Below are 24,314 nucleotides of genomic sequence, written 5' to 3'. Positions count from 1 at the left end.
CGAATGGTTGAATATACATTATGGTTCCAATCATGCGAGTGGTGTACAAAAACTGGAGATACCACGGACAACATTACATACAAGTATTGTAATGAGGCTAGGGAAAGACACTACAACGCGTAAACTTCGGCTGTGAAGTCAGAAGAACGAAGAGATGAGGGACATTAGGACAAAGAGTGGCGTCTGTGACATGAAGATACAAGCTTTCAGCGGCGAATAAATGAACGATAGTTGTTTGGCGGGGCGTTTTGTCGTGGGTCGCTTGAGGGCATTGATTTAAATGAACGTGGTTTCTCAAATTGTTCATACCCAGAGGAGCTTTCATGGAATTACTTCTTTAAAGCGGGGTTAAAAGCCCATTGGGCTATTATGCGTTAACAATATACCAATTTAGTTAATGAGGTTCATACTATATTTCCTGACTTGACTTACCGAGTAACTTAATGCCTGTGTGCTTATCAACGCTTCTCCATTAGGCATACATACTTCCGGTACGTGTATATATGTTTGTGTTCGGCTGACTGGACTTGGAATTATTCAATGCAGACAGAGCCATCTCAATTCCGAGATGGTTACCATATCCATTGATTGTCGGCTTGTGATAGGATAGTAGCATGTTGCGAATCATTCATTCAATGAATGCGTGTGGCTTTAAGGCATAAGAGGAATGTATTGGGGAAAGCGAAGGTGTGAGGACGTTTCAACTGGGCTGAGGTGCAGAGCCTTCGGGGAGCTGAAACTTAAGGAGGGAGGGAGGGAGGGAGGGAGGCGGATGAGTGAGTGGTGTGGTTATTTGTGGAATGGAGTTGGCGGTGGAGCGAAAGATAGGCATGCGATACCATGAGGATGGGTTTAAATGGTATGATACGGAGGAGAAGTAGGGAAAAGTTGGGGGAGATTCGAAAACTAGATTCTAGTTGAATGTTTAGCTTAGAATTATTGGTAGTATAATTTTAAAGGAAGGTGGTGCATACAATGGTCGAGAAATGTGTATTGCGAGAGATATTGTATTAGTGGGGATATATCAGAGACTAAAATGTTTAGGGGATGAGGATGGTATATGGGGGGTTCCACTAGCCGTTTACATAATATTGAGGATTATGATGGGATGGCTTATTAGACAGAGTAAAATAAATGATGATGTTCAAGATGGTATTGATTGACAGCTTTATGCTAGATATCAGACGATGGCAGTTTATGTCCATTTCCACACTCTAATATTCTTCACCACCTTTAATCATCCTCAACAATGCCGCTCTTGTAGTCTCTTCATCAAAGACACTCTCTAACAAAACGTCCAGTTCCTGTGTAGCCGTTGCTACCTGATCTCTCTTCTTCGGATCCTTTTCTGATAACCTAGATTGCCAGTGCTTGGTAAATGCCGTAATTTGTTGCACCAAAACCTTCTCTAATTCCTTCCTTGCATCTAGTACTTTATCAACCAAGGCAGGAAGCAATTGGCCTTTGATAATTGGTCTAATATATGCAAGAGGATTAAACACTTGATGGCGTGATTGGAGTTCCTTGAGGGTTTCCCATAGAGGAGTGAAGTCAAGTTCGGCAGATTGACGAATGGAGTCTGGGATCTCGTGAGTCATGAACAGATTCTCGATGAGCATTAGATTCTTGATGAGGAAAAGTTGTGCATCCATGATGTTATTTGAAGTTCGTTTTATGACCGTGGCGGCTCTCTGGAGAGATTCAGTAGTTTGATGTACGATCTCGTAAAGAACATCGCCTTTCTTAAGCTGTATATAAATGTCAGAGTACTCACGATTGGATCTACATGTTCGGCGACTTACTGTTCTCTCATGCATACTTTCGTTATATAAGACGAGCAAACTAACGGCCGTCTTGACCGTTGGAAACGCGTTTGAAACTCCAGCCTCGACAGATGTGCCTTCCTCGGGAGCTTTAAGACTTGTATCTACTCGCAAGCCACTAGTTGGAATGACTTTCTCATTGGATAACTTTGGAGCATTTGAAAAGATAATCTTGAGATCTTCCGGCGATGATTTGAAGAGCTCGAGTTTTCTTGCCTCCATGATAAAAAGCTGATCAGCTAATGGCCATAGATGAACGCTCAACAAAACTTGTGCAGCCAATCTTTGTCCATCGCGACTCTCATCTTCATGTGCCTCCGCCGAGATAAAAGTGTCACCAAGCCAGGTAACCAAATCGCAAACTCGATGCAAGTCACCATTGCTCAAGTATGGGGCTAGGAATCCATTAAGCGTCTTAACATGAGACAAGCAGCTCTCCTCCAACTTCTCGAGGTATACACTAGGCATATTCCATGGATTAGGAGGCGGAGGGTAATCCGCCATAAGAGGCCCGTCCTGAAAGAACTTAGCTGCCAGTTTCAACTCATTCTGGCATGTATCGAAGACATATTGCACACATCGTCTAGCAAATAATTCAAACTCCTTGTCAGGGAGAGGTGAAATAGTTGCGAACTTTTGAAGATTTTTAAGAACAAGAGGTCCGACGGGATCACGAGATCTTATATAGGCCTCAAGTAATTGCTGATATAGGTTATGCCATTGTTGGATGTACGGTGTCCGGTCCACATCTCCCCTTCTTCCAAACGCAAATTCCTCAGTGGTCAGAAGACGTTCAATGGGAAGGCCTAGACTCCCCTTAGCAGATTCGTACTTGCCATAGAGAAGAATGTATTGATTTGTCTCCGTTTGTTCTTTCGCTTTCAGCTGCTTCGAGGCATCGTCTGAAACCTCACGAAGAGCATTTGAGAAGGCAACTTGGACGAGATTGAGGGCTTTATCTAAAAGAGTCGTGTAGCGAGTCTTATATACAGTCGAGTCTTTATAGTTTGGCTATAAATAGTTAGTCACGTAGACTCCAGGGCTTATCTAAATGTTGCTGAACGCCTTGTGATATGACGTTACGTGGCTCATTGATATAGAAGGTACTCAAAGCACAACCCAACAAGATAACATGTGAAGGAATTGACAAACAAATCAAACAACAGTAGCATGTACAACACAATGTCTAACAGACTTTGACGAAGCCACTTCCAGGGGCACAGGCTTCTGAACATATGAAAGACAAAACCTACATGCTGATCCATGAACTCGATACAAGAATTGAGATTCTCCAACATTTCCAAAAAGTCACCATTTTTGACAAGCCTTCCAGCACCAGGGGCATTCAAGCGACGAGTCAGAGGTTCAAGATAGGCATAGTATTGCAAATCTGTCCCGACTTCATCCGCCAATTCACGTATACGTTTTTGTTCTTCCAAAAGATCCTCACATTGTGCTTGAAAGGCTGTGGTTTGCGCTTCGACATTCTTGAATGATTCTGACAGGGTGGCTAGTGTATCAAGCGCACTTGAAGTATCACTTAAAAGGTTGTCAAGGTGACGCTCCGATAGGATTAATTGATCTAGATATAACCTTCACATAGGTCAGTGTATTGATTTGGTTCTTACTACTTGCATCTACATACTGATACTCCTCCAGGCTTCCGTCCAAAAGATCGTCCTCGAGCGCGCTGTAACGCTCCTCAAAAAGAGGAATCTTAGGTTCCCCTGCTTCGAAATCGCGCTCGTTCTCTGTCTTGCCATCGTTCACTTCCTTGTTTATATATGCCATAGCTACTTCGTAGAAATCGCTATATGATTTTGCTCTTCTTGCCAATGTAGCTTTTGGGGGTTCTCTGGATGAAGGTTCGTCCTCATATATCCCCAGCAATGAAGAGTTCTGGTCCAACATCTGATTGTTACCCTGTATAAACTCGTTAACACGATGCCTCTAAGAGTGCGAGGGAGACGTACGTTAGTTTGCTGCAACAGAGATTCCTTGCGACGATGTTGTGATGCCTGCGGAACGACATCGTCCTTTTTGGAATGTGTTTCCGGTACAAAACTGTACCACGCATCTTCATACATTTTGCCGGTTCCTTACATTGAAGTTGAAGAGCAACCGGTAAGGCTGAAGTGTTATAAATATACGGAACACCCCGTTTGTTAATGGGGATTGGCACGGACCATAAGGCTTACATGCACTAGGATGTTATTGGCTCAAGATCTCAAATCATCTCGTCATTGAAGCACAAGGCTGAAGAGAACTTTATGGCATGAGGGGTAGTCGAGAGTCTAACAAACATTATCATACAAAGCCTGTTTCCCAATTGTTGTTAAATACACATGAAAACAAATGATGTTATCGAATAAAGTAGCTCCAAGATGTGGTACGATTATCCAACGAGCAAATCGACATTCCAATCACCCAATTGCCTTCCAGAAAAGAAGTATTGGAGGCTCCAGTGGTGCCCGAGTTGCAGTTGCAAGTAGATCTTTGGGATCACAGAGAGCTGCGTTATTGTTATCAGTGACAATATGCGCTGGAGGCCTATATGCGTCGGGTTATCCACCAGCTCTACACGCAGAAGAGATTCCTACTCCGGCGGAGCTGCAATTCGAAAAGAAGAGGAAGAACACCAGCACAAAAGAAGAGAATCGAGACCAAATAAGCTCACAACATTTGCAAGTGAAGAGGAGTTGGGAGAATCCAGGAGTATATGCATGGGGATCAAATACGGGCCGAGTTGTTGCACCCGAATCTGACGAAGTTAATATCAAGACACCAAGACGAATACCATATTTTGATGGAAAGATTATTCGAGATCTTAAGTTAGACCGTAACTTTGCGGCAGCAATTACTGAGAACGGTGATCTGCTGCAATGGGGCATAGGATACTCGCCAGATTGTAAGGAGCCTACATCAACACTGAAAGGGAGAGATCTTGTCAAGTTAGCTATATCAAAAGATCGCATCATAGCACTGTCGTCAAAAGGCACGGTGTACTCAATTTCAGCCTCAAAGGCAGATCAGGAATTAGAGCCAAAGCCAAAAGAAAGCTCTTGGATACCATTTTGGAGCAGTCAATCTCAAATAGGTTATCGGACAATGAACCCAGATAATTTGGTTTGGGGAGAAAAGGTGTCTGATATTAGCAGCGGTCTTGAGCATTGCCTTCTTCTCACTTCCAAAGGTCGCCTCTTCTCTGCCGCATCCGGTTCTGAAGACTACCCTACCAAAGGGCAGCTCGGTGTCCCTGGTTTAACGTGGATATCGCGACCCTCCGGAAGATACGACCAACCTCATCACATAAGTACACTTCAAGGATTCGATATCGCAAAAATTGCTACCGGTGACTACCACTCCCTGGCAGTCGATACACAAGGACGAGTCTTTAGTTTTGGTGATAACTCCGTTGGTCAACTTGGCTTTGAATACAATTCCGAATCATCTACCATTGATGCTCCCTCCCTAGTCCCTATCGACCGGCTCTACAAAGGCACAAATCTGCTTCCTCGGGTAACAGGCGTCTTCGCAGGTGGAGTCAACACATTCTTCACCGTCGACGCTACCCGAGTCGCTGGCCAATCTGAAGAAGCACCTCCCTTGGATCTAGGTCGCATCACCGCCGACACTTGGGCCTGCGGACAAGGAATCTACGGCACCCTTGGAAACGGCCGCTGGACACACGTTCAAGGCATCCCCTCCAAAATGAAAGCTCTTTCTGGCCTCTTCGAATATGACGAAGCCGCACAAACCGTAATCCCTATCCGACTTTCCAGCCTCTCAATCGGCAGCACTCACGCCTCTGCCGTGATGAACAATGTGACAAATGTAAACGCCACTTCTAAATCCAGTTCAAATGACACGAATTGGGGTGCTGATGTATTATGGTGGGGCGGAAATGAGCACTATCAACTAGGCACAGGAAGAAGAAATAATGTTAGTCAGCCGGTATATATACAACCACTGGATTTGGCGGCGGATAGGGAGAAAGGAAGGAGGGAGGAACATCGCTTCCAGATTACGCCGAGGAAGACGGTGAAGATTGGAGGAAGAAATGTAAGTGTAGAACAGAAGATTGAGTGCGGAAGAGGTTGTACGGCGGTCTACTCCAGTGCTTGATTGCTATTGAGGCGGCTGATTAATCTAGATGGGTTGACCACTTCAAGTGGACATAGGTGCTGAGTTTCGAATGTGTAAAGTTCGACTGTATTATTGTTTTAGTGTACTGTATCTTGTAATTTAGCCATTGTCATCGCTGGAGGACAAGAGGTATAGGAATGGACATGGGTGGGGACATTGATGGTGTCAGGAAAATAACCCCAACAAATGTATATTGATCTAAAGGATACTCAGCTCTATATCCTTAGCAGGAGTATTAATATTAAGCATTTCGCGACTCATCAGCATAAATGAATTATGTGGTTACACATTACAATCACTCAAATGAACAAAACTATTTCATCTCAACGAATTTGAAAAACTAAAGATCTATAATCTTACACACGTTTTTGACACAGTCTCCCGCAACACATAAGCTGTACGTACAGCCCTATAAACCCTAAAGAACACGTATCGATCATAGACCATCTATCTAGTCATTCCTGACCGCTTCCCTTTACTTGCCTACCATCCATGCACCGTCCTCAATTGAACAGTCCTAATAAACGCCATTCATCCATGAAAATTAAACTACTGTGTGCATAAAGTATGAAGAAGAAAAATTCTCGACTTGGAAGTGGGTTCTTTCCTCCCAATAATTGCACCAGCCATCCTATGATTATCCAGACATGAATGTCTTAGTAAGATCCCTACATAAACATCATTAAATTAATGACTTCATAAACCTGCCGCAACGGCACTGTTAGCATTGATTTGTGGCTGTGGTGATCCTAGAGCACCTGCTTGAGCGGAGTTTCTGGCTTGATGTTGCGTCCCCTGTTGTTGAACAATTTGTGCCCGCTGACGGTCAATTATAGTCTGTTGCTCGCCTGAAGTCAAGAAGGTACTCATGTTGCTGTAGGAGTTTTGGTGATGTGGTTGCGGTGGCAAAGCCGGTTGAGGCTGAGGCTGAGGCTGAGGTTGAGGCTGAGGTGATTGGGAGGAGCCGTTCATGACAGGTGGTTGAGCTAATGGACCTTGCATGTGTCTCGTGGCATTTGGTGGTAGAATGGGCGGTGCAGGTGTTGAGTATGGAGGGCGGACCTGAGATTGAGAAAGATGGTTTGCCTGATTATACACAGGTTTTTGAGGCGAGCTCTGTCGGCCAACATGTGCTCCATTCCCGTAAGCTTGAGGATACGCGGCACCATTTTGAATTGGCTGTTGCTGGGCAGCATATGATGGTTGACTTGGATATCGCACCGCTTGAGGCGTAGACTGTGGAATGTTTTGGTATGGTTGAGTTGGAGGGCGTGTATAGGAAGCAGCGGGCGTATTGTGTTGATACTGTTGCTGTTGGCCGTTTGCTTGAGCATATTGCGGTACCGCCGGGCCCGGCGTTCTGAACTGATGCGGGTAGGCAGCTCCTGGATAAGCCGCTGGACGATAAGATGGAGCCGATGGTGCACGCTGGTTGTAGGAAGTAGGCACAGGTGCGGTAGCAGGCGGACGCTGCAAATTACTTGGCGGCGGTCTGATCGGGGTTTGGACAGTAGCGTAATGTTGTCCAGTAGGAGCTGGAGCTGGTCGCGATGACGAGTACTGATTGCCGTAAAGTGCAGCAGAAGAAGAGCTTCTGTGTAAGGAAGAGCTAGTAGTGGGGCGTGTATTTGACGCTGCACTCATTGGCCGCCACTTTTGCACGAGCTGACATCTCGTCTTCCTCCATGACACCTTTTTTGATTCGGTCATACGGAACTTCCATTTTGGTACTGATGCTGAGTTCCAGCCCAATTGGTCGGAATTCAACTTCGCAACAGCATATGGCGGTAACATAGCAACCATCACTGCCAACTGTGATTTGAGGATCTCATATGTAGACACTTCCGAATCACCGGGCTTTGCAGGGGTTCCCATGAATGTGGTTTCAGATGCTCCAAACACGCCAACAGCACGCCCCATAGCGTTAGACATATGCCGATTCCTTTGGTATGAGTTGAGTGTCTCTAGCAATTCCGAGATATCCTGCAGTATTTCCTCAACATCCTTTTCTTCTGCGGTCTTTTCCACCTTTAGTTCGGTAGACATCAAGTTAGGATCAATTGAGGCATCGGGAGATTCTTTCACTGCTTGCTCAAGTTCTTCCATTTCCGCATCGGTGAAAGCTAAGCTATCAGTACTTGGTTCTGTGGGATAGCCATCGCTCAGCCCCTCAGCCTTTCCAACTATATCTCCCCATCGCTTTTCACCTACACGTTGCCACCAGATCTTGTTCAAGACATTTTCCGGGGCGATAGCCTTTGAATCATCCTTGGTTGGCGCAAATCCTGAATATGCACTCCGAAACAAAGCATCCAACTTGGCAGCATCAACTTCGTTCGAGTCAAGCTCCGCTTCAACATCTTCGTTAGAGGTTGCGACTCTAATGCGTTTTCGTTCTGGACTGAGCGATGAGGTATTGCTATAATCAAGCCATTGTCCAGTGGTAACTGGTTGCTTCGAATAGATATTGCTTCGTGGATCGGCAACCAATGGCTGGTGCCATCCTTCGATTGATGTCGGCAATGGGCTCTTGGAAAGCTTGGGAGGTTTTAAGGGATGAATGTTTGGAGGTGTTGGGAATAGCTCCCCTAGAGTCTGGGAACGTTTCTTATCATCAACCAAGCTCGTGGGCTGCATGGGAACAATTTTTGTAGTTGTAATCCCATTCGGTAGGCCAGCTTCGCGGAGAGGCTGAGAAATTGACTCTCCATCAACATTTATTGGAATCTGTAAGCTAGAGAAAAGTTGTTTCGGTTGCGGTGCGTTGCCGTAGAGTGTAAGAACCACTTTGCTGTCTTCCGATGTAGCAGTGACTGGCGCATTAGCATTGGATCCAAAATTCCTGTTTCCCAAATAACTGCTAGAATTGGTCACTTGGTTGCTGTGTGCCTTTGCTTGTAGTCCTATGTTGGCCTTTTCTCTGCGCACAAGCTCATGAGCTTTCTTCTTGAAGGCCAAAATCTTGGCAGATAGTTCCGACTGTCCAGCGGGAACAGGTATATATTGGTTGCGATTCGCGCCATTGGATAACTGTAGCCTCTCGATAATGTCGGATGCCGCAGTATCAATATCTTTGAGAACCTCATCAATAGTGAGATATTTATTTGCCGACGCGCGTGAGAGAATAGTTGGCGAGTCAGTCGGGCCATCTGACTTTTGTCTCTTGGCTTGGGGTTCAACCGATGGGGTTGGTTCGGGAAGGGTTCGTGTTAAGATCGAGGGCGAAGGGTCATGACTAGGGATTCTCAAATCAGTATAAGAGGACTGAGTTGGATTGATGCTATGCTATACTATACAAGGGGACTATCTCTTATGAGCAGGTTGGGAACGTTCCTGCGAATGTCAAACTCACCTTTTCAGTACATCAATCAAATCCTGGACAAGTTCTTGTGTATCTATCGTCGCTGGTTCCTCTGTAATTGCGATTTTGGATTCGTTAGTGATGCCATTTATGAGAGCGGGCTGATCAATGTTATCGTCGCGTTTTCGTTTCGCTGATAGTGCAATGTCTAAATGCGGTTGAGTGGGGGGACTGAGAATCCCGTTGGTCGAGGCCATCACGTAGTCTCGCGGTTCGAAGTTTTTTTTTGGATTTCCTTTTTTTTCGCGTCGCGATCGCAAAACGTATGTGTGTTACCGATGAAGGAGACTCTTCCTTTTTCAGGTATGGGTACGAGAGGTAGATGAATACTTTGGGGGTTTGAAAAGGAAAACCAAAATTCAGCGCAGCAAAGTCATTGAAGTCCTCATTCAAAAGTACTTCAATATGTAATTTGAAAGCGAAAAATAGAAATGGGAAAAATAAGAAGTCGTAATGTCTGTATCGCTCCCTTGAAAGGAAAATTGTTGCAATTATTGTAAGAAACTGTATTGGATGTTTATTGTTTCTTTCGTTCCTCAAATCTCTCTCCAATATTGGTTGCCGGGCTCGCTCTGAAAGATGAGGCAGACGGGCGGAATGGCAGAGCAAAGACCAAAAGGCACGGACATGACAAATTAAGCGCAGAGCTTAGAAAAGCCACTGGTACTAAACCTAAAGTAGTAAAAGTGGCTGATGCAGTCACGGGAATTCCTGCTATTAGTCATCCATACAATTATTTCTGAGGATTTGATATTGATATTCATGGTACCCTCACTTCACCTGTGAAGCAACAATTCTTCTCCTGCAGCTTTCATATACTTCCAATCCACTACATCCATTCTTCCCCACTGCATTTCTGTTTCATTTCGAGGAAATACACTTTGTACCCAATATAATACCTTGAAATACAGTAATGCAAGACAGATTCGCATTTTGATACTGTCTAGACAGAGATCTTGTACAGTACAATATGAACGGATGCAATCGTGCCTCCATTCTTCGAAATCTGGCAATGCCTCCTCATGGCATCGTGCCAGGTTCTCATCCATTATTTCATTATTCCAAGTAAGCATGAGAAGACCCCTCTATAATTATTTAGGATTTAATGAATTTTGACGCATCTTGCCCACAGCTCCCCACGGAATTGAAATATAATCAAGGAAGCTCAAGCCATCAGCTCCTAACAATATCAACTAGGTATAATTCGACTACCTCTAAATTGGACGAGTTAGATCGGGATAAAACTTCGCGTACTTTTTTTGAGCATATTGATTACCAGAAAAGCCTACGGATTAAACATTGGAAGAGCAAACGCTCCAGTGAACTTGCTGCTATAAAACTTCTGAAATCCAGAAAGAATGGAAATTGGACTACGTCTAATTTGAACGAGCTTGATGAGCATAGCAAAAACTCCCTGAGATTTATTCATGGAGCACTTTCTGAACCGACGAAAGGCGTGATCAACTATTCACCACTTAAATCGTTGCCTATGAGAAGGAATTTCAGCAACAGACTTAAAAAGAAACGACGGGTCTCAAGTCTTAGGTTTCTTGGGACATGGTTAGATTTGCAAGATGATGCCGCGCGGGAAGCATATTGGCAAAAATTTAGATCGGAGAAGGCTAGATTTAAAGTCTTGGAATCGGCTTTGCCAACGATCTTAGTGCAGCACATGAGGGTATTTTCATCAAGTTCTATAGGTCTACACTGCTAACTTTGAGTTAATGTAGCGCTGTCCTCTGACTCTAGACATGACCCTTGGCTTGAGAAAACGGGGTTTCTCTATAGATGATCTCCTCATATGGACATACATCCTCCAAGGAAGAGGTTCGGATGAACAGACACAACGACTTCTGTCTTCTCCCTCACGAAAGCCGACATTCATATTGCTAGAAATTCTCCGCAATGAGATTAAGCACGTGGAAACTTTTCGATCACTTCTTGATTATACTTGGACTCGGGTCTTTTCGGTAAATTCCCAAGAACGCGCCGGGGGCTCTTGGCCCGAAGTTTCCGAGTCATTTCTTGAGAAGGAAGCGGAGGATTTAATGTCATTTTCTTCACCTGACATGGAACTATCCACGTTTACGCTTCTCATCTCTCGCCTTCTCCATCATGCTCGACAGTTACTGCCATCTGCGGTCGTCCCTATATCCCATATGGTCCCTCCATATTTATTCCATAATCTGCATCGTGGGTCTATGTCAGAGACTTTAGAGCCGAAAGAACATGGTCGATTCTCAGAATTCCTCAATAAATTACTTCACGCCCTCTCTCGGCCATCAAGCTCAATACCTTTCGGATCCATGTTCCATAATTGGCATGCTCAGACAGTGCTCTTGAGTTTGGCAAATCGTACTAAGCCGCCCTTGACTATTGATCGGCTTGGTTATCATTCTGTCCAAGCCGTATTACTTGCAACGCAAAAGACTAATGAAGAGTCAAGATTAGCTAACCTGCAGGCGAGGGGTTGGCCTCCATGGAGAGTTGATCAAGATGGTATGGATGCTCAGAGATCTTCAGATGAAGATATGAGTAGGGTCGTGTTTGCAATAAGGCAAATGAAGGAAGCTGGATACAATACAAATCTTCGAACTCATGTCCATCATATTCTTGGAGGACAAGAGGATGATGGAACACCAACAATCCATACTAGGTCGATGTCCAAAGCTCATATTAGAAAGTTGCGTTCTTTGGAGAAGTCGTCCCCTCTAAACCCTCGCGTGTGGAGTGCAAGAATCGTAGCGACACGTGATGTCCAGGAAGCTTGGAGTGCTTTTAAGAATTTTCATCGCCTAGGTGGTACACCCACATCATCCATTTATCATGCTATGATGGAAAAAATCGAAGCCGAGAATAGGAGAACGGGGCGTTTCCGGGCGGTAGATGTTTTACCTGGCCAGGGTAAGGAAGTGCTTCCGCCATTCAGCGACAATTTCAGTGATTTCTACAAGGAAGAGCTTCGACCACCGCCAACTATAGATGTCATGTATGAAACCATGATGACATCTGGTATACGCCCGGAAAGTGACTGTCTGCGATTCCTTATCAGCCATGCTAGGTCAATAGCTTATGGTATAAAGTATCTTCGTGAAAGTGCACAACGAGATACCTTTTTGAATTATCTGATTGGTCATAACGTCGATCCACCTGCAGAACTTACATCGAAGGAAACTCGCATTATATATGCCTTCATCACGTTACTTTGCCGGTGTGCGGATAAACTTGTACCACAAGCTCCTCCACAATCTGATCTTTCAATGTTTGGTGATGACCAAGGGCATCATGAAAAACGTTCAAATATCATCAACAGCATCAACGCGGATGGGGTAATGCCACGGACGTTGCCTAGATCTAGGAAGTCTGGTATCAATCCGCTGTCTCATGCATTGGAGCTCATAAGAAGCAGCCAAACTAGATACAAGCCAACGTGGTACGCGGTCTTAGATGCCCTTGCTCGACCTGGCATTATCATTGATCCTAATATTATTGGTGATCCTCAAGATGATGTCAATTCTTGGAGAATATCTGCTGCCGTACTCCAAGATTTTCACGACGCGGGACTTGAGCTCGACCCTAAAGGCTTTCAACTTATTTGTCGATGTTTGGAAAAGGCAATGCTTGCATCATTTCGAATGGTCGAAAAACAAACGTTCGCGGACGCAATTCTGCTTGTGAAGGAAGAATTCGCAAAAATATCTTCGACAAGTTCTAAGTTTGAATTTTCAGTGCTCCCTCATAAACTACATGGCGCTATTCTACATGCATACGTCCGTGTTCTAGGACTTGCAGAGGACCTTGATGGTCTCAAAGCTGTTGTGGACTGGATGGTACTTCATCACAACAGTTTACTTACTGAGGCGAAGTGGACTCGCAATGGTTATGAACTCTTGAGAAGAACTCTTACAGCTACAAAAGTATTCTGTAAGGGAACACCCTATGAAGAAGAAGTAAGGGAATTGGTAGAAAGTGTCGACGGTTGGACATGGCCAACGGATGAGGATGCTAGAGGTTACATTGAAGCTGGTCCATTGATAGAATCTGGTGACGGTTCTTTGGTGATTGACGAACATGATGAAAAGAATCTTACTCGGATGCCCTAATCTTTAGTGTCAAGGTGAGTTGGTGTGTGGGTCTAGATCATGGTACAATAGAATATCCTTTGTACCAGAAAATCCAGTAACTAGGCGTCTTTGATGCACAACATAGAAGTATATAGGTCCCATCTACTTGATACATGAATATAAAACATTTTGTCACAATTCTCCAAAAAACAATTCTAATTGCCTTGGTATATGTTCCGATGCAAGATCAACGAGATTATCAGCCTGAAACACAGTGTACAATTCTTAAACCGTTCGATGAATATCTACAAGATCCATAAGATTTACTGTTTGTTACGATCGCCATCATTCATTCTCATTGCCTATGTAGCTAGATGAATCATCCTCGATATCATCTGCCGAACTTCCCTAAACGGGAATCTCTAGATTTGAAAGCATCGCACCTTTGTTTTCTCTACTGCAGACAAAAAGTCGAGTTTTAAAGACAAGAAGGTCATCCCTGGAAATGGTTTGTGTCGGCATAGGAGGATATTGGAAGAATGGATATTTATGTTGTATTAATGACAGTTAGAAAATTTGATTGAAAGATTTTATGAGATGTTAATCTAGGAGGATGTTCTGTGTATGTATGTATCTTGTTAATTTATTAGCATCCATCAATAGATTTCTTTTACTTGTATTTATGGGCTGGTGGATATTTGGGGATATATCATTTCTTGGAGTTTGGTTGTCGTTCCTAAAGTTTTCAATGCTCTACAAGTTCTTGTTGAACTATATAGGCAGCGAAATTGCAGTAGGAAAGCCGGGATAGATGCTAGTCAATGGGTTTGGTGATCTGAATTTTAGGTATGCGGTAGTGGATGTACCAACCATGTATATTGGTTCGTGGGAAAGAGATGTCACAAATAAGCAAATATCGACAGGCTATGGGAAAATCACCACAGGAACATCCTCGAATCTATGGGTTCCGATGTAAACACTTTGGGCATCGGAAATGAATAATCTGTCCTTTGCTTAACCCATAGTGCAGAATTTTCTGAGCCATCAAGACGATTTCAAAAATCCATCATCCCCCGAGGGAACAGGAGCAGCAAACATGGTTGCTTTGTCAGATAAAATCGGAACAAATTCCCACCGCGAAGTTTTCTTCCCACCTGGCGCGTGACAAGTATGGGTTGTATTGGTTGATAAGCAAGTTTCTTGGTTGTTGAAGGTATTTTGGGGCGTGGATGGTGGAGTTTGGCTTCTGAGGGGAGGAGTAGTGAATCAGTAGAGTAGGAAGGGAAGGGAGATCGCGTCGGGAAAGCGGTGAGATAAATCTTCACCATAAAGCTCCTCATCGAATGTTTGAAAGCTCAACTAAAAATATCAGTCTTTATATTTAAGGCTTCTTGCTTTTGGTTCTTTTGAAATTGACTTAAAATGGACTGACGCCTCGTCCGATGGCGTACATCATCAGCAGAGCCACGTGTTACCTATTAATCTACAAATTCTTCTAAATCTTTCCAACTGATCTTCTTACCCGTGGTCACGGTATATACGTACGCGCCTGCCACACATGCTGATGTTGATACCAAGACAACATGAATGCTGCATTCGCACCTTCCATGGTCTTTTCAAAGAAAACGGCAAGCGAGGTTCTTGTAAAAAGAAGTAGTGTTCACCTGTTACTTGAAAAAAGAAAGGTAGGGGTGAGTTGATTGCAAGCCAGCATGCTCTATTCATGAGGCCTTCATCACGCAAGAATCTTTGAGCAGGATTATACACCACAGCATCATGTGCTTCATCTGGACTGTGAGTGGTCAACCTTCTAAGTAATGCCTGACTTCAAAGCTGGACATAAGCGGCATTATAGACCGCGCCGCTGGAACTTATTACTATCATCGTATTCTTTTACCATCGCACTTTACTCAAACAACATTGCTGTTTGTTGTTGCGTGGAGAAACACCCATTTTATTAAATATAAATCGCCGTTTACCTTAGCATGAAAAGCAACTAGGTATGGTAAATGCGGGCGATTGCTAAAATGCGTGGTATGAAGGTTTGGAGAAAGATATGTCTAAATGAAAACAACACGGCCCAAAGTCTTGGTTCGGATGACTGCTGACGTGCATACAGAATGCTATCATCGGAGCGCCCGAAACTATGGAGGCTACATCCATCGTTAATGAGGAGTATGTACCACCGGCACAAAAGCTACAAGGAGCATCGGTTTTTCTTCTTGTGTCGTTATGCACCCAGGAATACCGGACTTCCGATGCCTGAACCACTTTTTATACGAAACTATAATATTTCATTGCCCCGTCATGAAAAGCAGATAATTCATTCTGGACAAAGATGCAAATTCAATAAAGTCATACTTCCATTGCGGCGTCTGCTATATGCTTATGCATAGATAAACATAAGCAAAAGTGCGGGAAATATTAAGCCACCTGCGAATGATGGCCACGTTTTAATGCAAAGAAAATCCACAATGCACAACTTCTACCACAGCACTTATAGCGGCATCTGCTGTGGTAGTGTGATGACTGGAGGTATATACGATACGATGGTATATTTTATTTCAAATTGAACGAACATAGCCGGAAAGTTTTTTCGATATATCAAAAAGCCAATGTCCGTCTTCATATTAGTTAATCCCGACACAGGCACCAAATTGGTTCTGTTAACCATTGTCTCGGGAGAATGTTGGGGAAGTTGTTGCACAAGATTTTAAACGGCGTTCTTTGGAGGCCCAAGGCTATTAAATAGGATAGGTACCTAGGTAAACTTGGATCAGGGCGTGGTAGCTGCATTATTTGGTAGTTTGGATGCCCGAGCTCACCAGCTCAAATGTTGCTTAGGGAGACAGGGAACAGAGCTCAGATGCTCAAATGAAAAACTCGAGAACCAACTCGGATAATGAGAGAATTTATCAGGAAATTATCAATCCGGAGACAACAGAGATAAATCTTTGCCGACTTTCCCGGGAGGGAACTAGACGCACTTAGTCAATCGGACAATACGATCCTACAGATAAATGAGGAAAAAGGATTGACAATTTGACTTGAGGCTCAGTGAGTTCAAAAGTTCGAAGCGCCAGGACGGGACCGATGGCGTGTTACCCCTGATTATTCTAAACCCTTCACGGACGGTACCTTTTTGGTACCCTGTACAAAGAAAGGTACATGATACCGTACATCAGACGAAATTTCGGGGCAATTGAATTCGACCGAGGTACAGGAACAGGAAAGAATAAGATATAGTTAATGTTTTACGTTGGATCGACTACAGCCTACAGAGTATGGTCTGAAGGTTAATCCATCCACCTTCAGCGAGATAGTCACAATCCGCTCGAGTGCAATTTCCAAGAAAGCAAGGTGAGATCTATTAGACAAGTATTCTCGGGTTTAGGACGTCTTAGTCTCTTAGATGATTCATATCGAAGCTATCAGTCTGCTATCAGTTAGTGTTCCGCTCGGAAGAAACGAATGCGATAAAATCTTGTGTCTTCAGGAGCCCGCTTTGGAACAATCAACATTTATTTAATTTACCGTTAGACGTCAAGACTCAATATTTCAAATCAACAAATTTCAAATCCATCCCACTCTCAACTTGAACTGTTCTTGTTATTCTCACCTTCATTCACCAAGTTCACTTATTAGCTGAGCCGGTCTGATGGAATCATTCTGCATCGACTGGCTGTCACTTAACGCAGGGGATAATGTAGGTTCCCTTACTATGACATCCAACCAAATACTCTGACCATGGCTCTTTTCTATGCACAAGGTGTCTGCTCAGGAACCCTCGAGTTAAATTTGCCGGCGAGCAGGACATTGACCACATGCATATGGTAGGTCAGTAGGAGAACCTGTACGAGGATGCAGGGGTAGGGCGGAGATGTCACCTCTTACATTTATTTACACAATCATCTCTCCCACACTTGTTATTTCCTATCTCATGCTTTGACATACGGAGTACACAAACCTTGCCATTTTCTGACCAATTGTCCGCAAAATACATCTCAAGGTTCAACAGAACCAACAAATGGAAAATGAAAACGATGTCAACCTACATGGATTTTGGTATTACCCTGCATCGTGGTGCATACATACTTGGCTATGATAATGGACACAACACCAGTTCATTTTATTCTAAACAATCTAGAAACATCTAATCATTCTAATGGAAGAGTTGTGTAGGGCTTCACAGGAGAAGAGAGACGTAGACAAAGCACAGCCAGCAAATTTCGAAGGGCTTTCCAAGCTTCCATTCCTCTGGAAACATTCTCGCTGATCTGGTTTGTCACAGTGGATATAGCTATAAGCTATTACCCTATGCATGTCAGATTTCACGATATGAAGCTCATCATACTTCACCCAGAACTACTAATGCCTGAATGTAAAAATGCTTTGGTCTCGTTCGCTTTGCCAGTTACAGGGAGCAGATATCATTATGACCAATAACCAATAGGGGGGGTCAGCATGAAAGCTCACGCTGTGCCGTTTCAGTGTGGGCACTGAGCATATGCAACTTTGGAAATTTAACCGCAATTCATTTTCTGTGCGACATTAACCTACATTTACATTACATTACATTTTCTACTCGTATACTACTACCAATACCTTAGTTTCTTTACCTTGACCTTACCTTACCTTACTTACCTTACCTTACCTTACCTTAACCTTAACTTGTCTTAGCAATTCATCTGCTGCATTATTATCCATCATTCTTAACCGTTTCCTATACACCACATCATACATACATTTTGACCTTTTTCGTGTTCACAACCTCATGCCGACTGAACTGTTTCCGATTAAAAATTTAGCTGCAAATACCCTTCCATGAGAATTCGACCTCACATCACAAAGGAAGCTTTACACATGTAATAATGTCTGTGAGACGGACAAGATCGGTATCTAAGTGGAAAGAAGTCCTAGGCTTCGACGAGGGGTTCTACCCCACATCCGAAACTCCTCCTCCATATCATCGCTATGAATCTACCGAATCCATCTATGAATCAGTAGGATCCATAAGTCCTACGGTATCTTACTACCATGAGACCCTCGAAGAACTCACTCCCAAATTCCATTATTCCGACGCACCAGAAGTCGTGAACCATACACCATATTACCATGACGCGCCCGAGGTGGTAGAAACTCCTCTCGATTATACCTATTCAGATGCTCCGGAAGCAGTGATACAACCTTCAGATGCCCCAGAGGCAGTTATAAAACCTTCAGATGCTCCGGAAGCAGTTATACGATCTCCCACTTCACCTAATTTTTCACATACTCCAATATCAGCGATAACGTCACGATTTAATACCACTACGCCTTCGACACATGCACCGAGCCATATAGCAACTCATACTCCAAGCAATATAGCAACTCATACTCCAATCAATCCATCTAATTCCGGAATTAGATTTCCACGAGATTTAACATTCACGAGAAATTCGATATGTGATATTCTTCTCTCACCATCATCACCACCACCAGCATCCAATAATCAAAAACCCCTCCCGTCACCACCGCCACTCTTCTATATCACGATCCATCAATCTACATCGCAAAATGTTCCAGCCGTACCACCTCCAGGTAACCGCAACAAGCCGGATATTGCGCTCCATTCCAGCGCATCACCTAATTCACCCCTGCTCGCTTTCGCATGCTTCAACACCGTTACCCTCATAACAGATATAACCACGCTCCCACCACCGACACGCCCCATCTCTCCGCTCACTCCGCCCTCCTCATCTTCTCTACCCTCAAAAGCCATTGTGCCACCGCCTACAACCTACAACCTACCTACTTCTCCTGGCGACTCCCTCACATTTGGCGTGCGATCCCAAGGATACAAAACCGAGAGATTAGTCCCTACAGGCGGAATATTCACAGCAGAGCGGTACGCCTTCTACCACACCCTACCCCGAACCTTTGTAAAAGAAAAATTCGAATGGCGCCAAGTATCGTCCTCCTCCTCCGCCCCACAAGTCGGACTCGCCGCCGTCCCCGAAGAAATGACGAGTAAAAAAGGCGGGGTAAAAATGAAGCTCATGCGATGTTCAACCGGCGAAACCATTGCCGTATACGTCGGAGTCGGAAACGAAGACTGGGCTGATAAAGAGCGGAAAAGACGGCCGAGAAAGGAAAGAGGGAAGGTATTGGGTATGATGCGCTGGTTGGAGTTGGAGAGTGGGAGTGCGGGGTTGGGCGATGAGTTTGAGTTGATGGGTGTTATGAGTGTGCTTGGGGTGATGGAGAGATGGAGAAGAGTGATGAATGTGCAGAAGCAGTTGGGGATGTTTACCTCGTGAGGAGAAGGAGCCGGGCGGTGAAAGATAAAGGAATAGATGGACGGAGAGAAGAGTATTAGAAGAGGAGAGGGTAAAGAGAAGGCTGAAAATGCGTCATGTTATGATAAATGAGAATTGATCTAGACGAACGAAGGCACAGATACAGATGAGTTAATAATATTGGATGATGGAGCAAAAGCAAAAAATTGTACATGAGGTTGAGGAATTGTAGAGAAAGGCTTTCTTTCAGTGGTGGACTGGACTTGACTTGACTTGTATTTATTTAGCATAGTATTTTACATTTTTTAATGTATGTTATGTATGTACCTATGTTACTGTAGGTATGTATGTAGATAAGTAGGTATCTTATGATATAGGTAGTATATATAATTATATCTTATTTGAAGAAGAGAAATAATTTTAGTTTTATTAATCATCAATATAAAGATGGCGATGTGCATTGGAATAGAGGAAAAAGAAACAAGTCATGGTTCTAAGATCCTTCAATTGTCGTTCGCTAGGTAGGTTTTCTTCAAAAGAGTCCTGAGTTGAGAAGACTTAGTTTGGTCTTTCTATCTTAATCTAGGTATGTATCTAGATATTCATTGATATCGATAGAATATTGAAGCTCGTGAGCTTTCATTCCTGGATAAAGTAGTTTCATCTGGCTAATCTCCAAGTATGGCTTCTAAAGGTCCCTCTCTCATCTACCTACCTCTCAATCGAAACCAATATCCTCTAGCACCCAACACTTAATATTTAACATATTAAAACCACCCCGAGGAACTGTTTAGTTCCTAACTATTGACTCCTCGTTTTGTATCTCCATCCTAATTCTCGCATATCCCATATCCCATTCCATACATCCCATTTCACACATCCCACAACCCTTTCACCGTGTCACCCCTCCAATTTACAGTACCAAAATAGCAACACAGCAATATTTAAACATATCAGAGCTACGTGCCATACCCACCCACCCTTATCTACCTTCATATGTATAGGTAGTAGGTACTCGAGCCATATACTTTTGATCCAAAACGATGCTCTGCTATTAGCGTGTGGTAACACTGCTTCAAAATATGAAAGCAATATACCTCATACAATTCCACACTTTGTTTTTCTCTAGCTGGTACTTGCACATACTGTACTAAAATGCCTAGTATGCTATATATATATATAGATGGTCAGGCAATACTGAAGAGATCCGGCGACTGTAGTTCAGGGATTATCCTGGTGTGTTGGGCTCTGTCGACATGTCCACAATAATCGGTACGGGATCCGTGCATATCATGTTTTGTCGTGACTGACTGACAGACACATTGTTGCTGAAGTATTGGCTCGTAGTCTTGTCTAGTGGTGGCCTCGCAGCCTCCGAATTCTGATACGAATGATGAGTCTTTCGACGAAGTTTCGAATAGGTCGCGCTAATGAGATGATGGTAGCATTCAGCGAGAGGTTGTATTCACCAATATTCTCATAAAGGAGATAGATATGTATGGCTCATGAAGGAAGTATGAAGACCTAGGAGTTCTCATATATTGTGCTGATATTGTTCCCGTGCGAAATGAGGTGTTGAAGGTCATCAGAGGCTACGCGTGTAATTTACTCTGCTCTATATTGATAGAAAAAAACCTATCACTTGCACTGGCTTTTTCCATTTGGAAATAGAGATCAACCCACGATCTTAGATAGCTTTGGTGTTGTATCAGGAATGGATCTGAAAACGAATCCCCGCTCGCATAGGGAAAGAGGATTTGGAACTTCAACGTAGACAATATTTGCTATCCCAAAGAACGGAGAGGGAGGCATAGAGAAATCGAACAAGGTGGAAAGCGTCCTTCTTAGGACCCTAATCCCACCCTCATCACCATTTTGTTGCCGAATAAATCTTGAATGCCTTCACAGCTGGGCAATCTAGCATATGCATATCTGGTAAGGGGAATCAGCCTCCAAACAATGGCGAAATGGTCAAGGTCGAAGGAGTCATAAGGGTATAGAATGAAGATATTAATGTATCAAGTCGAAGATACTCAGACAGCCGTGTGAAAGTATGAAAGTCAATACTTTCGTTTTCCATGCTGCCCGGCCGTCGCTCCTTCCAATCGTAGTTGACGTCGAAAATAAAACATGCCTCATGTGGTTGCACATGTGAAGCCGAGGATCTCCCGAAGGGCATGCTGTGCTGACTTGTGATGTTTAAAGTTCCGCCCACACCCCACACTCAAAGTAAACACAAGCGCGAGCGGACAGCTGAATTTGAAGCATCTTCTCCCAGTGATAAAATCCATTATAAATCATTGACCTCTTTATTACTACCTATGACCATGACACAGGATCAGCTAGAACTAACACTGCAAACTCCCCTTCCGAGCATGGCCGTTTCTTCACCGGTAGCTGGCAATTATACCCAGCGCCGAGAGGTGAGACTACAACGGTGGCAGCATTCCCAGCCTCTGAGCTGAGTATAGCATTTCTGCTCATGTTTATTGGAATACTCTAGATCACCTACTTTGAGTCAAGCCATAAGAGCCAAGTTGCTCCCCAGTCGGGTGATTCATCCAGCCTCTAATTAATGCTCCTGCCGAAAAAAGGGTCTGAATTTTCGTGTCACATTCCTTCCTTTATTGAGACAAAACAAATGCTTCATGTACCATTCCGTAGATCTTTAATATCTTTAGCGTTATCCTGCGTGTTGTTTTTGTCGTTCTGCATCTTCATTTCCCTGTTTATCCCATCTGTCGCTTCCTAAGTAGGCTCGTCAATCATGGTCAATTTCTACCCATCGCAAATTGGATCTATATTCGTTACTCCTTTGTCCTACACTACATCTCCTTTCAAGTTATTTCTTGGTGACCTATGGCTCGTTCTTATAAACCTCGGATACCTTCTCAATGTCTTTAGGCCTCGGACTCCCGCTCTTTCTAATGATCTTTGCGAATTATCTTTTACTTGGATGAACTACAGAGATCTTACTTTGCATGCTTTCCTGATCGTTCTGCAACTATTGTTTTTGCTTTCCATTCCTATCTGGATTTTGATGCCAGTATGGGCGGTATTCGCAGGATTTACTGCGTTTTGGTTGTTCAACTACTCAATTTGTTATATTTTGAATGGGCCGAGATCGGCGAGGACCTATAGATCTGCTTGTGAACACGCCCAGGGAAGGACCCAGCATGCGAAAGAGCGATGGTTATACTTGAATGGTGTTTGCACTGGGTAGTTCTAGCAAGTGTATCAATCTGCTGTCATGAACTAATAAATGATAGACGTCATTGGCTTAAAGGTTCTGTGAATCGTCTCGCCATCACCTTTGGACGCCCGGTCATGGGAATCCACAACAGAACGTAAGTATCTCTCGTACCATATTTGTACCCTATTAATCAAGTGCAGCAATGGCTTAATTTTCGACCTCATCGAATGTGTGATCCAGCGCAGCTTCGATTATGCCACTACCGACATTCGCATCGCTTACCGTATCCTCAAAGGCGACTTGTACAACACCAGTGTTGAGCGAGTGATTCTTATATGCCATTCTCAAGGTGGCATTGAGGCTAGCATTATGATAGACCGGCTTCTCGCTGAGATCCCTCAGGACCTTGTCCGAAAGCTCGAGGTCTACACATTTGGAAACGCCGCTAATCATTTCAACAACCCACATCTTCGCCGGGAATACCAGAGAGCCGCCTTGGCTAAACCGGCATCACCCGCGGCTGGCTCGAACAACCCTGCAGACCCTCTCACTAATCAAGAGATGAATGGAAAGTCCATCCCACACATTGAACACCACGCGCATACATTTGAAATTGTCTCTAGAATTGGAATACTTCACTTTGCCAAGATTCAAAATGATGATAATTTCGCAGCGCGTTATATGGGAAGGATTTTTGAAGTAGAAGCTGTGAGTATATCTTTGAGCAACTATGCCTGATCTATGTGCTGACAATTGAATGCTTAGACCGGTCATATGTTCGTACAGCACTATCTAGATACCATGTTTCCACTTGACCCACGCTGGCGAGAGAGATTGCTAGACATCAGTCAAGGCTCCGGTAAAGGTCCAGATGGCGACACTCAACCGGGGCTCGCTGTCAAGGATGCCGGGTTTATGAAAAGAATGGTCGAACGTGAAGGTCGAGTGGCGCCTGGAAATAAACTCGGAAGGGAAGGCTGGGAGGTTTCGATAACAGACCCAGAAGGGATCGAGTACGGGTTGGTTGGTGGTATGACACGAGTTCGGGTGAAAAACTTGAGTAGATTGAGGTTATACCTCAATGGGAGGATTCCTGAGGAAAGGAGATGAGTTAGGTTACCTGGTTAGTTACTTCGTTGTCTACTTCGTTTGTTGAGTGGTCAGTTTAGTTATGTATGGTGTTTGGTGATTGAATTGGAAGAGGTTTCTTTTCTGTTAGATTAGATTTTGAAAAGCTTGATTTTTCATGATTTTCAAGATCTTTACTACCTTTTACCTTGTTGTACTGGTATATCCGCGAGTTTGATAGATTTAGAGCTGGTAATTTTGGATTTGAATGAAAACAAGTCAAGATTTATACTTCGGGATACGATTGAGAACCAGAGAAATTTACCTTTTCATGAGCATGCATAACGGGGACTTGTCAAAAACAACCAGGGGAATAATCTT

At 43.8% G+C, this 24,314-nt stretch overlaps 11 protein-coding genes across 11 annotated transcripts; 8 read left to right on the top strand and 3 right to left on the bottom strand.

The window, feature by feature from the left end:
* Nucleotides 1-1,214: 1,214 nt before the first annotated feature.
* Nucleotides 1,215-3,910, bottom strand: SS1G_12013 (hypothetical protein; the record flags this gene model as incomplete). Its single annotated transcript, XM_001586934.1, has 5 exons — nt 1,215-1,748; nt 1,803-2,834; nt 3,077-3,405; nt 3,452-3,746; nt 3,797-3,910. The coding sequence occupies 5 exons, from the start codon at nt 3,908-3,910 to the stop codon at nt 1,215-1,217; spliced, it is 2,304 nt and encodes a 767-aa protein (XP_001586984.1).
* A 271-nt stretch (nt 3,911-4,181) lies between these two features.
* On the top strand, nt 4,182-5,985 carry SS1G_12012 (hypothetical protein; the record flags this gene model as incomplete). Its single annotated transcript, XM_001586933.1, has 2 exons — nt 4,182-5,885; nt 5,977-5,985. The coding sequence occupies 2 exons, from the start codon at nt 4,182-4,184 to the stop codon at nt 5,983-5,985; spliced, it is 1,713 nt and encodes a 570-aa protein (XP_001586983.1).
* A 680-nt stretch (nt 5,986-6,665) lies between these two features.
* Nucleotides 6,666-9,527, bottom strand: SS1G_12011 (hypothetical protein; the record flags this gene model as incomplete). The annotated part of the gene is made up of 2 exons (XM_001586932.1): nt 6,666-9,204; nt 9,322-9,527. 2 exons carry the CDS (start codon nt 9,525-9,527, stop codon nt 6,666-6,668), a joined length of 2,745 nt encoding a protein of 914 aa, XP_001586982.1.
* Nucleotides 9,528-10,794: 1,267 nt separating this feature from the next.
* SS1G_12010 (predicted protein) lies at nt 10,795-11,004 on the bottom strand (the record flags this gene model as incomplete). Its single annotated transcript, XM_001586931.1, has 1 exon — nt 10,795-11,004. One exon carries the CDS (start codon nt 11,002-11,004, stop codon nt 10,795-10,797), a length of 210 nt encoding a protein of 69 aa, XP_001586981.1.
* Nucleotides 11,005-11,489: 485 nt separating this feature from the next.
* On the top strand, nt 11,490-13,433 carry SS1G_12009 (hypothetical protein; the record flags this gene model as incomplete). The annotated part of the gene is made up of 3 exons (XM_001586930.1): nt 11,490-12,319; nt 12,501-12,659; nt 12,749-13,433. The coding sequence occupies 3 exons, from the start codon at nt 11,490-11,492 to the stop codon at nt 13,431-13,433; spliced, it is 1,674 nt and encodes a 557-aa protein (XP_001586980.1).
* Nucleotides 13,434-14,265: 832 nt separating this feature from the next.
* SS1G_12008 (predicted protein) lies at nt 14,266-14,559 on the top strand (the record flags this gene model as incomplete). Its single annotated transcript, XM_001586929.1, has 2 exons — nt 14,266-14,366; nt 14,436-14,559. 2 exons carry the CDS (start codon nt 14,266-14,268, stop codon nt 14,557-14,559), a joined length of 225 nt encoding a protein of 74 aa, XP_001586979.1.
* Nucleotides 14,560-14,977: 418 nt separating this feature from the next.
* On the top strand, nt 14,978-16,064 carry SS1G_12007 (predicted protein; the record flags this gene model as incomplete). Its single annotated transcript, XM_001586928.1, has 4 exons — nt 14,978-15,085; nt 15,514-15,569; nt 15,808-15,946; nt 16,044-16,064. The coding sequence occupies 4 exons, from the start codon at nt 14,978-14,980 to the stop codon at nt 16,062-16,064; spliced, it is 324 nt and encodes a 107-aa protein (XP_001586978.1).
* A 1,077-nt stretch (nt 16,065-17,141) lies between these two features.
* Nucleotides 17,142-17,670, top strand: SS1G_12006 (predicted protein; the record flags this gene model as incomplete). Its single annotated transcript, XM_001586927.1, has 2 exons — nt 17,142-17,227; nt 17,577-17,670. The coding sequence occupies 2 exons, from the start codon at nt 17,142-17,144 to the stop codon at nt 17,668-17,670; spliced, it is 180 nt and encodes a 59-aa protein (XP_001586977.1).
* Nucleotides 17,671-18,265: 595 nt separating this feature from the next.
* On the top strand, nt 18,266-19,693 carry SS1G_12005 (predicted protein; the record flags this gene model as incomplete). The annotated part of the gene is made up of 1 exon (XM_001586926.1): nt 18,266-19,693. The coding sequence occupies one exon, from the start codon at nt 18,266-18,268 to the stop codon at nt 19,691-19,693; it is 1,428 nt and encodes a 475-aa protein (XP_001586976.1).
* A 426-nt stretch (nt 19,694-20,119) lies between these two features.
* SS1G_12004 (predicted protein) lies at nt 20,120-20,428 on the top strand (the record flags this gene model as incomplete). Its single annotated transcript, XM_001586925.1, has 2 exons — nt 20,120-20,193; nt 20,353-20,428. 2 exons carry the CDS (start codon nt 20,120-20,122, stop codon nt 20,426-20,428), a joined length of 150 nt encoding a protein of 49 aa, XP_001586975.1.
* A 2,011-nt stretch (nt 20,429-22,439) lies between these two features.
* On the top strand, nt 22,440-23,975 carry SS1G_12003 (hypothetical protein; the record flags this gene model as incomplete). Its single annotated transcript, XM_001586924.1, has 4 exons — nt 22,440-22,891; nt 22,942-23,019; nt 23,066-23,573; nt 23,631-23,975. 4 exons carry the CDS (start codon nt 22,440-22,442, stop codon nt 23,973-23,975), a joined length of 1,383 nt encoding a protein of 460 aa, XP_001586974.1.
* Between the last annotated feature and the right edge of the window lie 339 nt (nt 23,976-24,314).

This window comes from Sclerotinia sclerotiorum, genomic scaffold, assembly GCF_000146945.2.
Source record: "Sclerotinia sclerotiorum 1980 UF-70 scaffold_20 genomic scaffold, whole genome shotgun sequence".
NCBI classification, from domain to species: domain Eukaryota; kingdom Fungi; phylum Ascomycota; class Leotiomycetes; order Helotiales; family Sclerotiniaceae; genus Sclerotinia; species Sclerotinia sclerotiorum.
This window is presented reverse-complemented; position numbering and strand designations above follow the sequence as displayed.